We start from the raw sequence: 21598 nt of genomic DNA, 5'->3' as shown, positions 1-21598 counted from the left end.
TTAACTTTAAAAAAAATTGTTTTAATAGTTATTATTTTAGTTCTCGCTCTAAATAAGGTACAGATTATTTACAGTAAAAATCAATTTAATAAATACTTTATTTGACAATTTATATAATATTTATATATAATTATAAAATTTACATTTTCTGACATAAAACTTAAACTAATGATTTTTACTGTATTTTATATTATTAATAATTGTTAAATTTTGCTCACATTTATAATACTGTACATTACATTACATTACAAATTGTAATTTACAATACAATTTTTGCAAACTATGTTTCATTCATTTCATTTTTATTTTGATGATTTGTTCGTTAATTTTAATTAAAAATTAAGTTTTGTATTTATGATATGAAAAGTTAAATATAATTAATTAATATTATTTATTTTCAACTCTTTTTGATTTTGATCTTCATGTGGTTCATCATTTGAAACACCATTAGATTTGGATTTAAAATTAATATTAACGATAACAGTATTGGTATGACTATTGTTATCATCATTTTGAGATATATTGGCCAAAAAGTTGTTGCCATCCAAAGAGTTTGTCATTTTTGATCTATTATTTGCATTGAGATTCACTTCCATTGAATCAAATGGTAATTCTTTAAAATCTGAAATCATTTCTGAAGAATTGCAATCTATTATTAAATAAATATAGTTATTATAGAAATGAAATATTTTTTTTGTTATAAATAAAAAATGTGATTTTTATAATACAATTGAAAATAAATAAATCCATTGGTTAATAAATTACCGCTTATATATGATTGCTTTGAATGATTTACCAATTGTTTGCCAATCAACCAAAATGATTTCATTTCTCCTTTTCCCTAAAAATATTAAATTACATGATTTACACTAATCTATGTATTAATATTGCTATTATTACTGTATGTAATTTTGTTTATTAATAAATTAAAGAAATTTATTTAAATATTTTAAATATGTAGTTAACTTAATAAATTGTATAAACTTGTATTATATGTTTAAAAACACATTAAAATCATTTATATCATAACAACCTTTATAGAAATGATACCCCTTTCTTGTATGACATAACCGCCCAATTTGTCCAAAATTGTTTTACAGGCCTCACTCACGTGTATTCTTAAGGCTTTATATTGAAAAAAAATTATTGATAAAAATCATATTATTAAATAAAAATTAAATTAAATTTTAAACTTACCAAGTCCAGTTGACTCCATTCTAGTAACAAGTATCATAAAAAATGTAAACAATAAAATTATAAATTTTATTAAATTTAGTTTATTAGTTAGTTGTATGTATTAAGATTACCTTGATGCTGTATTGACTGTATCTCCTAAAATAATTTAAAAAATACAACTATAAATTTATTATCAAATAAAATATTGCATTTACTGACCAAAGAGACAATATCTGGGCATTTTGAGACCAACAACACCTGCAACACACGGACCCGAATGGATACCAATCCTAAGTTTAAGTCTTTCACAGCTTCTGTGTTTAATCTCAAAGTTTTGAATAGCACTCAACAAATGCAATGCCATCGACGCGATCTCAGCCGCGTGTTTGTCATTGTTGCGAATGGGAAGACCACTAACAACCTGTTGTCAAAAATAAATAATGAAATATATTTTATGAATAATATTATCAATCAAATAATATTATTATTAATAATAATAATTTGTAACCATATAAGCATCGCCTATAGTTTCCACTTTATAGACATCATAATTGCCAATAATCTCATCAAATAGTGTATACAAATCGTTAAGCAACGAAATGATCTGAAGTGGTGTACTAATGGCTGACAATTGAGTGAATCCGACGATATCACTGAAGTAAATGGTAACGCACTCGAAGAACTCGGCCTCAACTGCCGCACATCTCTTTAGCTGTTCAGCCACTGACCTGTTTATCCAAAATTAATGTTCAAAATAACTGATAATACAAATGATTTTTGAAAATTAAAAAAAACTGTTCAATACTTTGGAAGCATTCGTAACAATAAGTTTTCGGTTTTCTTTTTCTCTTCCATTAATTGATTAGTCCTTTCCTGAACCAAACCCTCCAAATTGTAGGCATACTTTTCCAACATTGTTATCATATTATCAAATATGTTTGGCTTTCTATATACAGTATATATATATATATATTTGTTTTAAATTTATTTATTTGTATAATTTTTTTTATAATTAACAACAAAAATAAAAATAACAGTTTTATGCTTACAGTCCACTTTGCATCTCTCGGAGTCTTATATTAATAAATCTAAAGTCTGGTCTGGAGTCGGGATTTTCGTGCCAACACTCCTCGATCTTTAATAATGACAATAATTTTCATTAAAAAAATTAATTAATTTTAAACTCTGTTAGCATAATATGATAATCATTACACATCTCAGTATATATTGAGCGCATTTAATATCCTTAACGGGCGGCCTATAAATCCTTCCGTAATGACTCGGATTAATAATTTGCTCCAATATTTCATTGACAGATAGGTTTACATCACCACCAATCGGACCTTTGCGTCCAATTATCTCATATAATATTATAGCAAATCTAAACAAAACAATAGGTTTAAAAATGTTAATAAATTTAAGAATACATACAATAGTTTTATAAATATATATATATATAATAATTATATGACTAACGAATAAACGTCTCCTTTTTGTGTTCCTCTCGACGGAGTATTAATTATCCTCAAGAGTTCAGGCGCTCGCCATATAAGATCTAATTTGTTTATTTAAATTTAAATAATAAATACTATAAACTTCAACAATACTATTATTAATTAAATAATTGTTTTGTATACCTCTTTGTCGTTTATTTTCATCGAAATAAGCAAAGTCTTGATTAGCTCTAAACTCATGCAATCCATAATCGGTAATCTGAAGAACCCAACGACTATCTACTAAACAATTGGATGATTTAAGTCTGCCGTGAGATATGATATCCGAGTCGTGTAAATAAATCATTCCCTTTCAATCAAAATCAGATAAAAATTTATAATTTAGTCTAAATGATGATTAAAATACAATACTTTAATCAAATCGGCCACAAGTGATGCAATAAACATATTGTCCAGATCTAAGTCTTCATTTTTTAAGACATCCTAAAAAATATTTTAAAATTATAATGAAAAAAAATATTACTTCAAATACACAATTAGATTAAGTTAGCCATTACTTCTAGACTTCCTCGGGCGCAATATAAAAATAAAAGCGATATATTTGTCGATTCAATACTAGCGCCGATAAATGAATTAATATTTTCGTGTCTCATTTCTCGCACCTAAATAATTATATTTATAATAAAATAATTTGTGATTTTAATGGTATTATTATTAGTCTAATTAAATAATTATTATTAAAAATCGATAACAAATTATGTATTAATCTGAAACCTGAATTAATTCTTTGCGAACATTGCGAGTCAAGTCAATTGATTTTTTAAATATCCTTTTAATTGCCACAACATTTCCCTTATAGACGCCGATACCAAATGAACTTTGATTGCAAGTGTCGATAATGTTGTTGTGTCCGAAAGTGTCCGATCGGCCCGAAGAGCTGCTCCCGTAATGACTTAATCGGCGCATATCAATGCCCTGAAACTAAATAATGTTTTTTTTTTTTAAATAAATATATTGGTTTTATATAAAATCTACTTTAATTTATATAATTTAATTTATATATCTATTTGACAATCTAATAATTTTATTTTCTATTTATTATATAAATTTAAAAAAAAATTATCATAAATTATTGAAAGTTGTTTATAAATATAATGATTTTAAAAATAGATATATAAATAGAAATATTGTCTCACATTAATAGTATTACGAATATTCTGTAGAGTATATTCTGAGTTAGTGTTGAGTACAATAACATCTTTCATATCAATTTTCCACAACAATCGCGTCAATTTGTGTTCATATCTATAGTGTCTAACAGTTATATATTTAAATTTATTAATATTTTAGAAATTATTCATAAATTTATTTTATATATAAAAAATATATTAATAAAATATTGGTTTAATGTTGGATATTTTATACAACTACTACAGTATATATAATGTATTATTATCTGTTGAACTAAAAATAAATAAAAAACATTTTTAAAAATATATTAATAATTTTTTTAAATTGTTAGTATACTAAATAAATAAAAAAAAATATTTTTAAAAAATGAAAATAAGAATCAATATAAATAAAACTTTAATATAAGTTTATATAAATATTAAAACTCATAATACAGTACATTGATCTTGAAAACTAAAAATAATTTAAATTAAATTTAAAAATTCTGTTATAATTTTATTGAAATCAAATAATATAAATAGTAATAAAAAACTAACCGAAATATAAAAACGGCTGCAATTAATATAATGAGTGCAGAAATACTAAAAATGAAGATCAGTTTCCAATCTCTTTTGTATTTACAATACTCGTCATCAAAACCACAGTGAGGTTCAGCCAGAGGGGGTCCGTCACCGATCCAATCGATATTGTCTTCTAATCGAAGAGTCTTTTAAAAAACACATTATTTAAATTTTCAATTATTTTAATCTAATTAAAAACTTAAAAAAATAAAATATAAATATTATAGATTACCGGAAGATCCGAATTATTGTAATAAAAAGCACCGATTGGTCGCATGCCTTGTCTTTCACCGTATCTCGAGTTTAACGCAAGTAATGTATAATTACCCTCAGCATCGCCTAACCATACAATCAATTTAAATATCCATTAATTTAACAAATTAAATATATTATACTTTATATACCTTTTTCATCCATCATCACTTCAAAACCCAATATACCTTCAAAAAATCAATCTTAAAAAATAAAAAATAATTAAAAACTACTTTATATTTTAAATACTTTTATAAGATTTTCTTTTGATAGCCTCAAGAATTGCTGTGCCGTTCAGTACTGATCCGCCCATTGAAAGAACATGTGTTAAGGCATTGGCGTAAATCATGACCGCATCGTAGGCAAGACCGGCATAAATGGGAACCTGAACTGTAATGAATGGATGAGCCGGTATATTAAATGGCGGTCTCTGATTGCGTTGATTGACTTCAGTTTTAAAATGCGAATAATTTTGATTTATGGGTGCCGTCGGTGTTATCATATAAACAGCTCTGAATGGTAAGGGATCTAACTTTTCCAAATGTGACTCAAACTCTCTACTAATATATTGCATGGTTTTGTTAGGATCGTAGACCTCTTCCTCTTCAACCGATATAATCACATACTTTCCAGTGTCCAGAAGCTGTCGCTCTTGCATTACACGAGCAAAGTCTACCAATGCATACGTTTCCGATAATAATACATAGACTATGTAATTGATAATAATAACAAAATTAAAATTTATTAAATATTAAATATAAATAGACAATAAATAAATATAAGAATAAAATAATACTAAATTACTAAACATTTTAATCAACATATTCTACAAAATTGTATTATATATTACTTAATACAATCAATTTTTTTAATAATAATTGAATAATTAAAAAATTGTTAATTTTATAGATGTTCTTATATCTCTATTAAAAAATTATGTAATTTAAGTATAAATTTATAAATAAATAAAAAAACCAAATAGTACACTAAATTAAAATCATTTATATTGTATTAGAAATACTTATTAATCAGGATTAAGCTAAGTTTTGGATTTTAGGGGGTATAAGGGGTCAAATGACAAAAATCTCGAAAAATCTTGGAGGTATACTTTGAGGTCTAGATTTTTATTGCATTTTTAAACAGATTTTTTTTAAAAATCCAAAATCAAATGAGTGGGTAAACAGAAAATATACTGTTTTACTAACTTTATCTAAAAATTCTATTTAAATTACAATATGATTACTATCTTTTAAACAAATAGTTAATTTTTTATTTGAATATTTTATTTAAAATAATACTATTTTTATGTTAAAATAAAGTTAATTAAGATTAATTTTAAATGATTTTAACCATTTTACTTATTTTTACTTAATAATTACATTCATATAAGCTATAAAAACATAATACTTAGTTAGTAACACTTAATAAAATATTAATTCAAATTATAATTTTTATAAACTTGAAAAAAATTTGGCCCCATTTTAGAGGGGGTCGTTTTACTTGTTTTTAGCGACAATAATTTTAATTTGGTCAAAAGTCTGGGGAGTAAAATCCAAAAATCTCGATCTTAGGGGTGTATTTTGGCCTTACCCCCTATCCCTTGCTTAACCCCGCTATTAATGTAAAATCAATATTAATATAATTTTTTTGGTCAAATAAAAATGTTTTATACAATCTCTATATTGTCTGAGCCCTGAAGGCAATGTCACTAATATAATATCGTATATTATATAATCTATGTTGAGTTCACATAATCTTCAACTTAATGTTTTTTTGTGTAAATCTTTTATTAGTTATATTTAGTCAAAGTTTTTTTTTGGATTATTTTAATATAAAATTCTTTTACAGTGTTAATAAAAATTGTAATAAAGATTATATACTATTTTGTAATAAAAGTAATTATAGAATAGTTCTATTAATTTTATTTATTTATTAATCTATCATTGATTATAATTTTTTAATTAAAATAATGTCTAGTTTAAGACAAATTTATTAATTTTAAACTAAAAAATATGAGTTAAATATAATAGGTTTTATAATTATAACTATTATGATATAATTAAGTGTGAATCCTAATTAAATATGAGTTTTTATATTGAACAAAACATTTTTAAAAGTATTTTATTCTAAATTTATAAATAATATAGTTTTTATAATAGACATTAAATTTTTTTAAACCCATAAAAATACTTATGATTATAAAATATTTGTAAAACATTAGTCGACGTTTTACTAAGTAATACATTTTTTAACAATATATTAAAACTCAGTCAAGTTATTAATAATAGTTTTATTTAATTATAAATTTGTTGTTTGTTTGCTGCAGTCGTGTGTATTAACCAGGGTTTTATGGAAATAAATGCCTGCCCTGGCAATGCCCAAATAGATGCCATAAATGCCTGGCATTTTGGGCATCTATTTTATTTGCCTGCCAATTTAAATTGCTAAAAAGCAACTGTATTTATAAAAATAATGTAATTTAGAGTTTTAACGTGTTACTTAAATTTACAATTAATTTACTTATTTCCAATGATATTACCTTTTAATTAAAGGTATACAAAACAAAAATACAAGCAAATATATTATAAAAACAATGTTTTATAAATTAATTAATAATATAAAATTAAAAAAATAGGTGTCACCACCTGAAAATAGATGCCCAGGGCATGGCAGAGACAGGGCAGGCATTTGGCAAAATTGGCATCTATTGTTTATGCCTTCCATTTTTAAAACCCTGGTATTAACACAGGTATGGACTATATATTCACTTCTATTGTCTATATAGTGGTTAGACTTACTTTAAGAGTTAAAGGGTTGGTCTATAAATAGGTCGTCAGATATTTGAAGGTTAAAAAATAAAGAAAAGTACAATAAATACTAAATACTAAACAATAAATACTAAATAATTGATAAATACATTGAATTTCAGTATTGAAATTATTGTTCAATTTTAGTTAGATTATGTTATAAAGTTTTTTCATAGTTTTTGACATTCTATAAAATTGATTTAAAAAATTATATTAAAAATAATAAATAAATTTAAATAATAATAATATACATTTTTATAAACAATAATAATAATATATAATATACTGTATAATAATACTGTACTGTACTATATTAAATACTAAAAATTAATAAATATAAATACCCCGAGTCTTTTTATAACTCTTCTCAATAATTGTTTTAATGGTTGCATTATTTTTGGACAGGTATTCTCCGGGCAAATAAAATTTATTGATTATAATAACTCCATAGGTCTGACACATAGAGATCAGAGACTCTTCTACCTGTCTGTCAGGTGGTGTATCCGAAACCACTAACGATATCTAAATATTTATTTTTAAAAACAATTTTTAGTTAATATGTCTAAAATGTATATTAAAGTATATTTAAGACTTATTTGTTGACTAACTTTATTCCATGAGAAATGTTTTAGTAGTGATATAACCGACTTTGAAATCTTTGAACTCGGAGGCAGTGTCCGCGCAAATGTCGGATAAATACTTTTGTTGGACACCTTATGATCCGTACATTTCTGCATTTGTTATCAAATTAAAGTATTAAATCATATTTTTAAATAATGATAAAATAATCAACATTTTAAATGCAAGTTTGTTTATACAGTTTACAATCATATATCATGTACAGTATAAATATATCGTATTATATTACTACTAATATAAATATTTGTTGTATTTATTTGTTGTATTTATTTGTTGTTGTTATTAACTTTACCTAACAAAATAAAATAAAAAATAATTACAAATGTAATTAAAGAATATTATTAATTTTGTATATTTTCTTAAATCCTGTAGATATTTTTATTTTGTTTATTAAAATTATTAATAAATATATTAACATATATATTAAACATTAAAACATATCTTTTTAAATTATATCTAAAATTCTAGTATATTGTGATATTTTTTGTCAAAATGTCATAAATTCATTGAAAAAATAATAATAAAATCACAAGAAAATGATTATTTATTGATTATTTTTAAAATTATTTAATGATTTATTTGAACTTTGATAAAACTATTTTTTTTGTTAATAATTTGTGATGACCTGAGTAGTCAACAAATGAGAATTGATTTATATATTTGATGATTAAAAATAGCAAATCATAAAAAATAGTAATAAACAAAAGACATTTCACATGAAAACAAAAATTATTGTTTGATTACTAAATCTTTTCTCAGTTGTAGTGCTTCTCAATTAATGAAAAGTAATTTTCTTAGTTTTTAGTTTTATATAAAGTTTCTATAAATTTTCTCATATTACACTATTTATAGATATGTTAAAAATTATATACAGTATAACATAATTAAATAAATAATTATACTTGAATATAGAATATATATTATTTTTTAACTTTCTAAAAAAACAATATTTAATGTTTATTTTTCCATATAAATTTTGTATAGTATAGTTAAGTGTTAAATTATTATATATTCAAAATTTTCATCGAAAATTTCTACTAAGTCAACATTATTGACACAATGTCCTAAATGAATCTTTATAAGTTATAATTGTATTTTTATATAAATATTATATAACAATATAACGAGAATTTGTATAATCAATATAAGAAAATTGTTTTTATTCACTATATCAATTATAATATATAATAATAATAATAGTATTCAATGACATTCAATGGTAACAATAATTATTTCTAGATATAAGTTATAACATAACGTTTATTTTTATTACAAACTATTATCGACAACAATACTATTAAATATATACATGCTTATTTTATATTATACATTTACATGCTAATAAAATATATAGAAAAATTTATAGTTAATTAAATATAATATAAAATTCATACAAATATATAAATATTGAATATATTACAATAAATTACCGCATATACCTTAAGTATATTAAATTAATTATAAATCTATTATTAATTAATTATTGTTTTATATCATACATATGTAATTAAAGGTAAATTCCAAGCGGCGGCTACCAGTGCTTCGGTGGCACAGCTATGGTCGGGACCTATATATGCGACCACATTATTCTGTTCTCTCATTTCTGTCATTTTCCTTATGGCTGTCCATCCATTAGGTATTCCTGAATCTCCCGCTATAATTGATAATAGTTTTCATTGAGTGTTTATCAAAACATTTAATCAAAAAAAACATATTTACCTTTAAATCTCAGTGTATGATTTGGCAATATGTTTGGATCACTTTTTCAAAAAAAAAATATTTTCACAAATATTTTCTATTTTAAAACAATAATATTTTTAAATATAAAACCTGTTAATCCTATCAATAGCTAATGGTATGGCACCGGCTATTAGTTTTCCCAGAGTTAAGCCATACTTGAAAGCACCCAAAAATCCAATGGTTATGATAGGCCTGTCATCAGCAATGGTATCATTGCTTTCAAACATATTATCACTCCATGTGTTAAAACACAATAATGATTTAAAACAAATAAAACCAATTAAAATAGCTTTTAATAATTGTTGCTTTCGTTTTTCGCTATTTGCTAATACCATTGTAAATAAAAATCTAATATTGAAAATAAAAATATTTTAAAATATAGTAATACTTCAGTTTATTGAATTATATTTACTTATATCTAAATAACTAATACTTAATAAAAAATTTGAAATATATATTAATAGTACAATACTTTAGATAGAATTATATGCAGAATAAAATAAAATTTATTATTTAAATTATAATATCGTAAATGTTGTATATATACGTGATATTATAATATTTACTTAAAATGAGAGACGACTCAACTTTACATTAATGTATTTAAATCCATCAAATATTAAAATTTTATATAAAAGTAATTTAAATTATTGTATTAAAACATAATAATAATTATTATTATAAAATTATAATATTTATATTGTATTTATTTTATATACGGTAAATTAATGATTATTAAAATTATTTGTAAATAAGTAAAATTATAATATTAGAAATAATATTAACTATAGAGATAATAATTATAAAAAATTATATAATTTTTGAAATAATAAAGTTTTATATGTAATTTTATAACAAATTAATTTAATATTCAGTTATATTATAAGAAACCTATTATTTTTAGATTTTTGCAATCTTTATATTTTCATCAATAATTAAATAATATTAAATACTGTATATATTAGTCTATATATTATATAATATAAAATTTAGATATCTTTTGTTTTTTATATTGTAAATAAGTTATTTTATATAACTTATAATATAATATACTATATAATATAGCAGTATTATACTATAGATATATCAATCAACTTAAAAAGATTTTATATATAAAAATTTATAACAAAATTTTATTATCAACACTATTGAATAAAATCTGTGAATAGATTGTTGTAATTTTGATGCGACAATCAATTAATACAAAAAACTAATATAATGTAATAAAAAATTGTATATAAAATAACTTTCACTATCCATAATAACTCAAAAAAAATTAAAATATTTTATCTTAAAACATATTAACTGTATCAGATTAGAATATTTTAAATATTATTTACTATTAATAATTTAAATTTTAAAAATATAACATAATATAAATTTTATTAAATGAAAAATTTTAACTTACAAAAACTTATTAGACTCATAAAAATTATCGGAAAATGTTGTAAATTTGAAAATAATATTTTCTAAATTATTATTGATTATTATTATTATTATACAGTATTATAATAAACTATTAATTGAATCAACTCTTTTTACAACAAATATTATTAATAAAAGATTTAAAATAAAATTATCTGAAGAATACAGTGCTTCTGACAGATTGGTTCACTGATTACACACTCAGTAAACACAGGGATTGTGACCAATGGTTACTACACTAAATGTAACGGCACTGCTATTATTCAAAGCACGGTATCCACGCCTACCAGTGCTCGCAAAAGTATGGGTTTGTTTCTTAAAAGATTTCGTGGATTAGCTTTAGTTCAATCACTCTATCATTTAACTAATCGTCACGTTGTTTACTATATAAGATTTTTTTTGTGTTTCAATCTTATGATTAACTCAATTACTCAATTTGCTTATAATTTTTGTTAATATACAGTATATAAATGCATTTAAAGCCTATACATACCATAACCATAATATTTGTTTGGTTTAGAGTTATACTGTATATACAATTTATTTAATTAACTGCCAATTAAACAAAACTAATGATACACTTTTACTACTAATTTTCGGAATTTATTACAAATAAAATAACAAACAAAGTATTTAAAAAATAATAAATTATATCGTATTTTGATATAATTCTAAGACAATAAATCATAATTAGATAAATACCAATTTTAATTTTTAAAATAATCCTCAGTTTTAAAATAAACATCATTTAATTTACGGTAACATTAATTATAAAAATATATTACAAATATATAATAAATATTCTACACATATACAAAAATTCATAATAATAATTAAAATTATTTTATTAAAAAATGATAGTGAAGTTAACAGTAATGTATAATAAAATCATAGTAACACTAATTTCCAGTCAACTTTCCTTAATTCTGGGCTTTTCATTAAAAGTGGATCTGATAAACAAAACAAAAAAGAGAAACTATTATTAATATATTATATAAAATATTTATTATGAAAATTACCAGTAATTTTATGTTTTTGTATTGACTCTTCATTTTGATTGTCATTATTATCATTTTGTGTCCAAATTTCTTTGGTTATACTATTAATTAAATCCAGAAGTGCTGTGAATTCACTTTGAATAGTATTTGCTTTATCTCTAGAATTAAAGCTATAAAGAGCTCGTAATATATAACTAATTTCTTCTTGAATTTGGTCAACGTTTTTGATTATTTCATTTATTGCATAAATTAGTTGAATATCTTCGTCAGCTGATCCTTCCTTATGTATATATTTCTTCATTTCCAATCTTTTCTTTGTATTCTTTCGACTTTTTCTGGTCGCCAAAGAACTGGAAGTTGATTTCTGTCCACTTGTTTGCGATTCATTAAAACTGCTGGTTTCGGAATAAATGTCAGATTTGTCATCAAAATTATCATAACTGTTGACATCAACAGTCTTTTCAAGTTGTTGTTGACGAACCACTTCTAATCTATTCATGTGTTTAACTAATAGATTATAATTTTTTGTTATTAAATCTGAAATCACTTCAAAATGTTTAAATAATTCTGATTTATAATATTCTGTCAATTCTTCACTATTGTTTCCATTCATAACCCTAAGCGCGTGTTGCCATTCGTGTCCATCAATCAGTGTTTTAATAGTTTCTAATATATCTTCAGCGTATATTTCAAGAAGATATGACGCCTCGAGATGTTTACCACCAATAACTAAATGTTTGGCCAAATTTTGTGCCAATGTTTTTATATTAACTGTTTGTTTGCAATGTAAAGCAGAATCAATAGCTGCACTCCAGTTACCACTTAATTGATACGCTTTGACGGCATTGGAAAAGTCGTGTCCATTCTTGTAAGCGATGGCCGACTCTTCAAAATATTTCTTCTGAAACAAATAGTCGGCGTATAGTTTCCAAACTTTTTGCTTCTTTTCATCGCAACTCTTATCAAACAAATTCACTGCATTTTTATAAAGACTGTGAGCTTTAATCAATTCAAGACATTCCTCAAAATGATCGTCAAGTTTAGAGATATGAATCAAAGCTTTATTATAGCGTTTTAAATGCATATCTATTTTAAAGCACTTGTATTCAAAACACTTGATTTTGTTGAGTTCATCCAAAAGAGCCAAATATTCTTTTGGATCTTTCTGTGATTTTGATGCTATCATCAAAAATATATCGCTATTATAAGTGCCGAGGGCTTCATCGAAAAGTTGATTTATGTTAATAATATATAATAAAAATTTAATGGCCTTATCTCTAATCATAGTGTCTTCAATTGATTTAATCATTTCGAGCGCTTTATCTGTTTCGGGAACAGATTTCTTGATATATGTTAACAAAATTGAATGAAAATACAATTTGTTGTCCAATTTATTCATTGTTTCTCTCATTAAATCACATATCATATCCACTTTATTGTGATTATTAAGATTTCTTGAATTAAACTTTGAATTCTTGTTGTTTGTCTGAGTGATAGTTTGAAAATTTTCGTCATTTGATAGTTCAGTAATAAACAGATTCAACCACTCGACACATCGTTTGCCAACTTTTTCAATAAATAATTCAATATTTTCTATAAAATTTTTTGGATTAATATCATAAATAAAATTAAGATTAATCCGATGTTTACGCAACAAATCGATTGCTGAATCAAACTCCAAAAGATTCAATTTAGACATAACTATGTCTAATAGTAAAGCTCTCGGATATATGGCTTCTGTATTGCCGCGAGGCATCTGTAGTACAACTTTTGCATCCCTGGCCGCAGCTATTATTTTGGCACCTCTTTCAACAGTTCGAGCTTTAATTTTATGATAGTTGGAGTTAGCCTTAAAGATATCATCATTTATTGGCCAACAATGCAACAGATGGTCAGTTGTAGTAAATAATAAAAACTTATTTTTATAATTAATAAAAGAGTTACAATTGTTTTGCGACAGAATCTCATTATCCAAATATAAACTCGAGTTTTCCAACAAACAAAGCGAAACAAATTTATCGCTAACTTTGATTATCTCAAGTCTTGAGCATTGATGAGGAAAGACTACTTTGCGATCATTTCGATCCATCCATTGTTCTAACGTTTTGTCTTTTGGTTCAAACTTCAACAACTGTCCATCAATGGTCATAATACCAATAAAATCTTCTTTACATTTCATCGCTAATATATCACTTTTAATGTCCAATAATTGATCCAATTTTTGTGAATCATTTCGATAGTCATAACATAATAACACAGTCGATTGGTTCCCATATAGTACTCCAGTTTCATCGATAGTTAAATTCATTAGATTAGTGATATTATCACATTTTCCACAATAAATACAATTTAATTCATCATTACTTTGTTTAGTCATGTTTTCCAATGTGATGGCAAACAAGTCATTTGCATCGATAGTGGGTTTTGTGGTATTTCTTTCAAATAAATAGACAGTACTGTCAATTAAAACAACTCCGAATACATTCTTCGAGAAGCAAATGTCAAAAACTTGTGACTTAAAATCAATTGATTTTGTATAAAATGGCGGCGGAATGACAGCCATTTCAAAGTCTGACAGTTTTAGTCGATTGCCATCAACTAAAGCAATCATACCATCCATCTCATCCATAGACCATTTCCATCTGTATCGTACATAACGACCATTACTGAAGATAACGTGCAAAAGATTAGCATCAATTGAATCAAAAGCCAGTGTAACAACTGTGTAATCAGTAAATTCATGTCTTTGTTTTCGATCCCATTTGTAATTTTGTTGTCTCCAAAACATAAGAACTTGTGTCGAATTCTTCTCCGATATCCTCTCCAATCCCATCACTAATAATATTTGTGAATCGTTTGACCACAAAATGGATTGGACTTCAAAAGTGTTGGCACTGAATGGCAATTCAAACTCTCCGTGTTTTAGACCATTCTTTTCGGCAAAAACTATGATATGTTTGTTTGGCAGCATTTGTGAGCTCGCAATCAGAGCGCCGGAAGGTTTCCATGATATCAATCCTTCCAATCCATTGATGTCTTCACTTGTATACTGAAGAATTCCATCGCGACTCCAAATCTGAAGTTTACGAAAATCTTTTTACAAAAATAATACACAAATTAAATAAAATTACAAATCAGTCTTATTATTAAAAAATACTTGTTATTGTATCAAAATATGTGGTCACAAAATAGAGTCCATCAGATCGCCAACTGATTCGCGATAATTTGTCATCAAAATCACTAAAAGACTTATAATTCTGTATAAAATCCAATTAAAGACAATAATTATAACATCTATTATATAAAAAATTGATTAAATTTCATTTGTTTCTAACTTCTTGTTTATTTCTTGTATCTCTTTGTCCTTCGCCGTGAAATTGTGTGGCCTTTGAGCCCCAATTCACGGAAACCGTTTCATTACATCCAAACTCATCCGATTTAAGATCTCTTTGCGATAAAATATCAAAAAGTTTATTCATCAAAATCAACGACTGATTTGTGGTAATCAAAGCGATCAGCTCTTGATCTAAACTGAATGCCACAGATTGTAATCCATCGGAAAGACATCCCATTACTTGATGGCTGTCTGTCATTGTGTTGAAGACAATGATATCACCGGTGGTTAAAGCAATACAAACACTCCTCTCTTCGGACATAAACTCGACATTTATGACACCAAAAGAGTCTTCAGTTTGTGTACACAAATCGCAACATTTTTTCACCTAAAATATTGGTGATAATCAACAACAGAAAAAATGGATCAATAAATAGTGATAATTAATAACAAGAAATAATAAAAAATTAAATACAAATACAAATACCGATTCAGTGTTGACATCAATGCTAACCAATTGTCTGTATTTATTGACCAAATAAATGACATTTAAATCCGTGTCAATAGTCATACATTGGCTGCCATTCAACAGATCCGATGAGACAATTGTCTGACACGTCTGTGGTTTCAGATTATTCATAATTCAATTAAACAATTGACCACAAAATCAATGAATCAATTGATTAAATTAAAACAAAAAAAAAACAGTTTATCTCATGTAAAACACGTGTTGTTTATGTTTTCATTAATACATTGCTTGTATTGCAATAACATTGTGTTTATACATACATAACGTTATTTTCAGTAATAATATTCTTGATTTTAAACTATTGATTAATTAATAATTTAAATATAAATCTTATAAATAGTTATTAATTGAGTTTAAAATTATAGTCTTATATTATAATCTATTATATATAATTTATATTAATATAATAATAAATAATTTTTTAATATGTTAATTTAATTTTTACACTTATTATTATAATAATAAAATAAAAACATTATTATATCATTTTAATAATTTTTATTTAATAAGAATTATCTATAAAAATTGAATGCAATACAAATATGGATATATTCTACAGTATATTAAAAACAATAAACAATATTAATAATATATTTATAGTATTGATTTGTTACATAAGTTAATAGTTTATATTGTAATAAATCATTTGGTGTATAGCCAGTGATAATTGTTTTTATTTCTTAGAAATTTAATCAAATGCTAAACTTAATACTTAATTTATGAGATTTGCTGAGTTTTCTATTTTTTAATTTTATCTAGCTTAGATTATGTTGATTCAACAATTTTATATACAGAAAATCTAGCTTATTTGTCCATTTATTTTATCAATTGTCATATAAATTGATTAGTTTTTAGTGTTGATCTCAGTTTAGATTACAAAATAAAGAAAGAAAGARAGARAGAAAGAAAGAGAGAGAGAGAGAGAGAGAGAGAGAGAGAGAGAGAGAGAGAGAGAGAGAGAGAGAGAGAGAGAGAGAGAGAGAGAGAGAGAGAGAGAGAGAGAGAGAGAGAGAGAGAGATGGGTATATTATTAAATATCACGACAGGCAGTAAAATTGTATGTAATAATTAAATTGTCTGTAAAAATAATAATATGTTTAAATGTGTGAATCAATTTGCTGTCGTAGGCATTGGTGATGGTGTGTATTGTATGTGTATATGTAAGACACTCTCGGTTTGCAAACAAATAATATAATTTAATTGATTAAATGCTATCACAAGATGATATGTTTACTACAAATTTAGTGACTAAATGGGTAATAAATGATACGATTTTGGTGGTGAAGTAAAAATATACAATTGACACACAACTGGTCACATAATTATCAGTTGTATTTAATATTTTAAACAGAAAGAAAAAAGAGACAATTAATTGTGAATTACTGTAATTGACAGTCAAGTCACACATTTTTAATCACTTTTGGATTACTTCTCAATTAATAAAAGTTTAAATAAAGTGTTAATTAATTAGCAATACTTTAAGAATATTTATTTAAAAATGTTTTACACTAAACGCTTTATTAAACACACAGTCAATAGCACTGACTATTTTTATTAAAAAAATTATTATTTTTTTAATTTAAACTTTTGTTTACATAATAAATGTTACTTTAATTAAGTCCACTCTTATTGTCATATAATATATTAACAATCATTTTGAAAAAATGATAGTAAATTTATATTAATTCAAGTTTTAGTTGTAGGATATAATTTTTTAAAAATGTTAACAATATTAAACATTAATAATTAAATAATATATATATATATATATATATATAGATTTTTGAATAAAAACATACCGAACATAAAAAAATTACATTATATATAAATAAATTTTTTTTATTATTATACTTAAGATTTATTACTTTATTGAATACTTAAAATAAATGTATGATAAAAAGCAGTTTTGTGGTTATTATATTAAGTATTCTAACAATAATAATATGGCAAAAATTATATGATATATGCATTCAATGGACAAACATGAATCACTAACTTTTTTTATATTAATGATATTTCTATTCAAATAGTTTTCTTTGCATCAAATGTTTTACATTTATTATAATGGATAGAGAGAAAGAGAGAAAGAGAGAAAGAGAGAAAGAGAGAGAGAGAGAGAGAGAGAGAGAGAGAGAGAGAGAGAGAGAGAGAGAGAGAGCAATATTGTAAAAATTTTGATGATTTCGATATTTCACAATATATATAAAGTCAATGCTAATGTTGTATATTATAAATGAAAATATATGTTCAAAAAACCTACTCATCATCACTAAGGCAGTGATGTATAACAAAATTGAAAGATAGCAGATATTGATAAAGTTCATCAATAAATTGATAAATGTATTAAATAATATTCAAAGGTCAGATCTAGTTTTTAATGATTAATCAAATCTATATTATAGTTAATTCAAGTCTATGTACCAGTTTTGTTGTCCATCGACTATCAATGGATACATTTTCATCCAAATGATTATATTATAAAAGGCATAAAATACTTGTAATATACTGTATTAAAACATATAGAATATTCTATAACATATAATAGTCAGTAATTTTAAATCCATTAGAAAATTGATTTTCAACAAAATTTTTTGTTTTTATTCAACAATTGTTTTCCACGAAAATGAATGCTTAAAATCTATAAACCATTCAATTAAATTCATTTAATATATCAATGCCATAATCATACCACTATATACTCTATATATAATAGAGCAACTAAGCTAACTGTCCCACCAGGGAGTTAATTGCAATTTAATTTGCTATTATCTATTAATTATTTTCATTAATTATACTTAAAACCAACTCATTATGTTATAAATAAATATAAATTTTTAGATATAATATATATAATAATTTTCTATAAATTATATTTATTTATTTTGCTCTTTAAAAAATTGTTAAAATTTTCAACAAAAATATATTATTTACATTTAGAAATTCATAGTTATATATAAAATTGTATTTATTGATTGAAATATATTATCAAAAAATCTTCTTTCCTGTTGTTCTCTCATTTAAATGTCTAAAACTAATGTAAAATCAATTTTTTAAATGTGAAATAATTAAACTGAAAATAATAGGACCACAGATCACACACATACACAAGATATCATTATATACACTGCAATACAGTACATGTTATACTGTTTATATTATAAACTATTTGCTTTACTAGATTTCTAGGCAATAGTTTCTAAAAATATATAGTATTGTTAATAACAATGAAACTCTCAGTATTTTCTAATCAGTAGTTATTTATTTTCAATGCTATTATGTGATGCATTTTTATTGCTTAGTATGATTATTCATAGATATTATATATTTTTATGTTTATATATATATTAACTATATCATTTATATAAACTCATTTTATAGTAATAGTTATTTTTAAAATAAAATAATTAAATATATTATAAACGTAGTTAATCTAATTTAATTATGTAGAATCTGCTTAAGTACTGGGAATATGCTAAATGGCATATTTAAACAATTAGTAAAAGTAAACTAAATTTTAATATAAATTACTTTGTATTTATATAAGTAAATTGTTTTTAAAAAAAATGTTTAAAGCTGTTGTCTTATTTTAAATTAAAATTTTACACATTTAAGACAGTTTTATAAAAAATGCTTAAATCAGTATAAATCAATAAGTTATACACAAAATAGATAATGAAATACTTGTTTACTAAAACATGTTTTCTATTTAACATTACAAACATGTTATTTCTAAACTAATATTTTAAAAAAGCAAATATTAGATTAAAAAGTTACGTAATAGAAAATTAAACTTCAATTATTCAACTATAAAACGATTATAATATTATATAAAATAAATTACATATTTAATTTTCTTTACATTAACCCACTATTAGTAAAATACTATTGAGTTAATGATATGTATAAAAATATAATGTATTTGTGATATCCTTTTAGTACATTTTACGGTTTAGTATTTTAAATATCATTATTATTAAAAATAAAATAGTTTTTGTATATTAAGAATATTAAGAATATTAAGAATATTAAGAATATTCTCCAAATTTTAAAATTATTTATATAAATCTATTATGAAATTATATTTGAAATATTTTATAGTTAGAGTATTTCATATTAGTGTATCAAAAATTAAAAATATAATTATGATATTTTTATACAAATTATTATATAGTAAATGAAATAAAAAATTCAAAAGTTGTAATATATTTTATTAATGTTTAATAATATTATGCTATGGTTTTGTAAAATCAAGAATAATTATTTTTCAAAAATTTTTTAAATTTAATTAAACACAAATATAAAAAACAATAAACTTTTAATTTATATTATTTTTATGTCAAATATAATGGGTAATCGTATTTGTTATAAGTATTAATCGCATTAATTATAAGTCTTTTTATGAAATCTAAAGGTTAGTCAAAGAGTTTGGGGTTTTATTATACATTTTCTTATAGCAAATAACATATCCATAGATGTGATGCAAACGCCACACACACACACACACACACACACACACACACACACAACAGTGTATGTGTCTATTGTATGCCAATCGTATGGTATAGTATAGTCAGATCTGGTGTACCGTATATATGATCTAACATTATATATACTTAGACTCTATGGTGTCTGTGCCTCTCTCTCTCTCACTCACACACACACACACACACACACACACACACACACACACACACACACACACACACATACACACACATACACACACACACATATATATATATATATACAGTGTGTTTGCAATTCAATCAATAAAGTATACCCTGAGATGAATAGACTCTTTCAGGCGATTTTCAGTTTCGCTGTTTCTCTGTATAACTATTATATCACTACTACTACTCTACTGTACTGTATAAATGTTAAGTTCAGTCAACAGTACAGTACTGTATAACACTACTACTACTGGCTCTACACTGTTATATACTAACTGTAAGTACTATAAAAGTTTTTGGTCTTAAAAAAAGTGTCTCCGTTTACAACAATTTTCTAGTAATGATCCACACTATTAGAGTAAGTTATTATAACAATAATTAAGTATATATTAACTGTATATATATCTTATATATAAAATTTATCAAATCATTAAATTTATAAAACGATAAAACTCTGTCACTTTCTAACTTTAATAATCTGATTTACAACTAAAAATAATTGTTAAATAAAATATTTATATTTTATTTAAAAAAATAATTTCCATAAAATTGTTTATTATAATTGTGTCAAATTCTGTAAATAACAGCAATATATATATATTTAATTATTAAATCTATTTTTGCGTTAATATTCAACTCTAAAGTAAGTAAATATTTTTAAAATACAATATTTATTAAACTACAGTACATTGAATGTGTAAATATATTTATTTATTTAGAGCAAAAGCTTTTATTTATAAAATGTTTTAAATACTATTATTATTATTAGTAAATATAATAAATTATATTAATATTGGACATCTATTTATATAAATAATATAAT

General features: G+C 23.7%; 2 protein-coding genes across 2 annotated transcripts; both read right to left on the bottom strand.

Annotated features, from left to right (window-relative positions):
* Positions 1–377: 377 nt before the first annotated feature.
* Positions 378–10046, bottom strand: LOC128957830 (guanylate cyclase 32E-like). The gene is made up of 25 exons (XM_054303645.1): positions 9910–10046; positions 9799–9839; positions 9579–9733; positions 8049–8171; positions 7785–7962; positions 4883–5341; positions 4786–4821; positions 4614–4720; positions 4358–4527; positions 3827–3944; positions 3405–3605; positions 3188–3292; positions 3042–3113; positions 2814–2979; positions 2653–2731; positions 2389–2557; positions 2226–2311; positions 1982–2122; positions 1685–1904; positions 1396–1597; positions 1308–1332; positions 1198–1217; positions 1034–1125; positions 766–841; positions 378–649 (listed from the first exon to the last, which is right to left on the bottom strand). Exons 1-25 carry the CDS (start codon positions 10044–10046, stop codon positions 378–380), a joined length of 3450 nt encoding a protein of 1149 aa, XP_054159620.1.
* Positions 10047–12070: 2024 nt separating this feature from the next.
* Positions 12071–16334, bottom strand: LOC128957829 (elongator complex protein 1-like). Its single transcript, XM_054303644.1, has 5 exons — positions 16064–16334; positions 15578–15964; positions 15400–15499; positions 12264–15335; positions 12071–12194 (listed from the first exon to the last, which is right to left on the bottom strand). The coding sequence occupies exons 1-5, from the start codon at positions 16214–16216 to the stop codon at positions 12133–12135; spliced, it is 3774 nt and encodes a 1257-aa protein (XP_054159619.1). The 5' UTR covers positions 16217–16334; the 3' UTR covers positions 12071–12132.
* Between the last annotated feature and the right edge of the window lie 5264 nt (positions 16335–21598).

This window comes from Oppia nitens, unplaced genomic scaffold (genome assembly GCF_028296485.1).
Source record: "Oppia nitens isolate AA-2021 unplaced genomic scaffold, nextdenovo-longstitch-racon4-pilon3 scaffold3_pilon_pilon_pilon, whole genome shotgun sequence".
NCBI classification, from domain to species: domain Eukaryota; kingdom Metazoa; phylum Arthropoda; class Arachnida; order Sarcoptiformes; family Oppiidae; genus Oppia; species Oppia nitens.
This window is presented reverse-complemented; position numbering and strand designations above follow the sequence as displayed.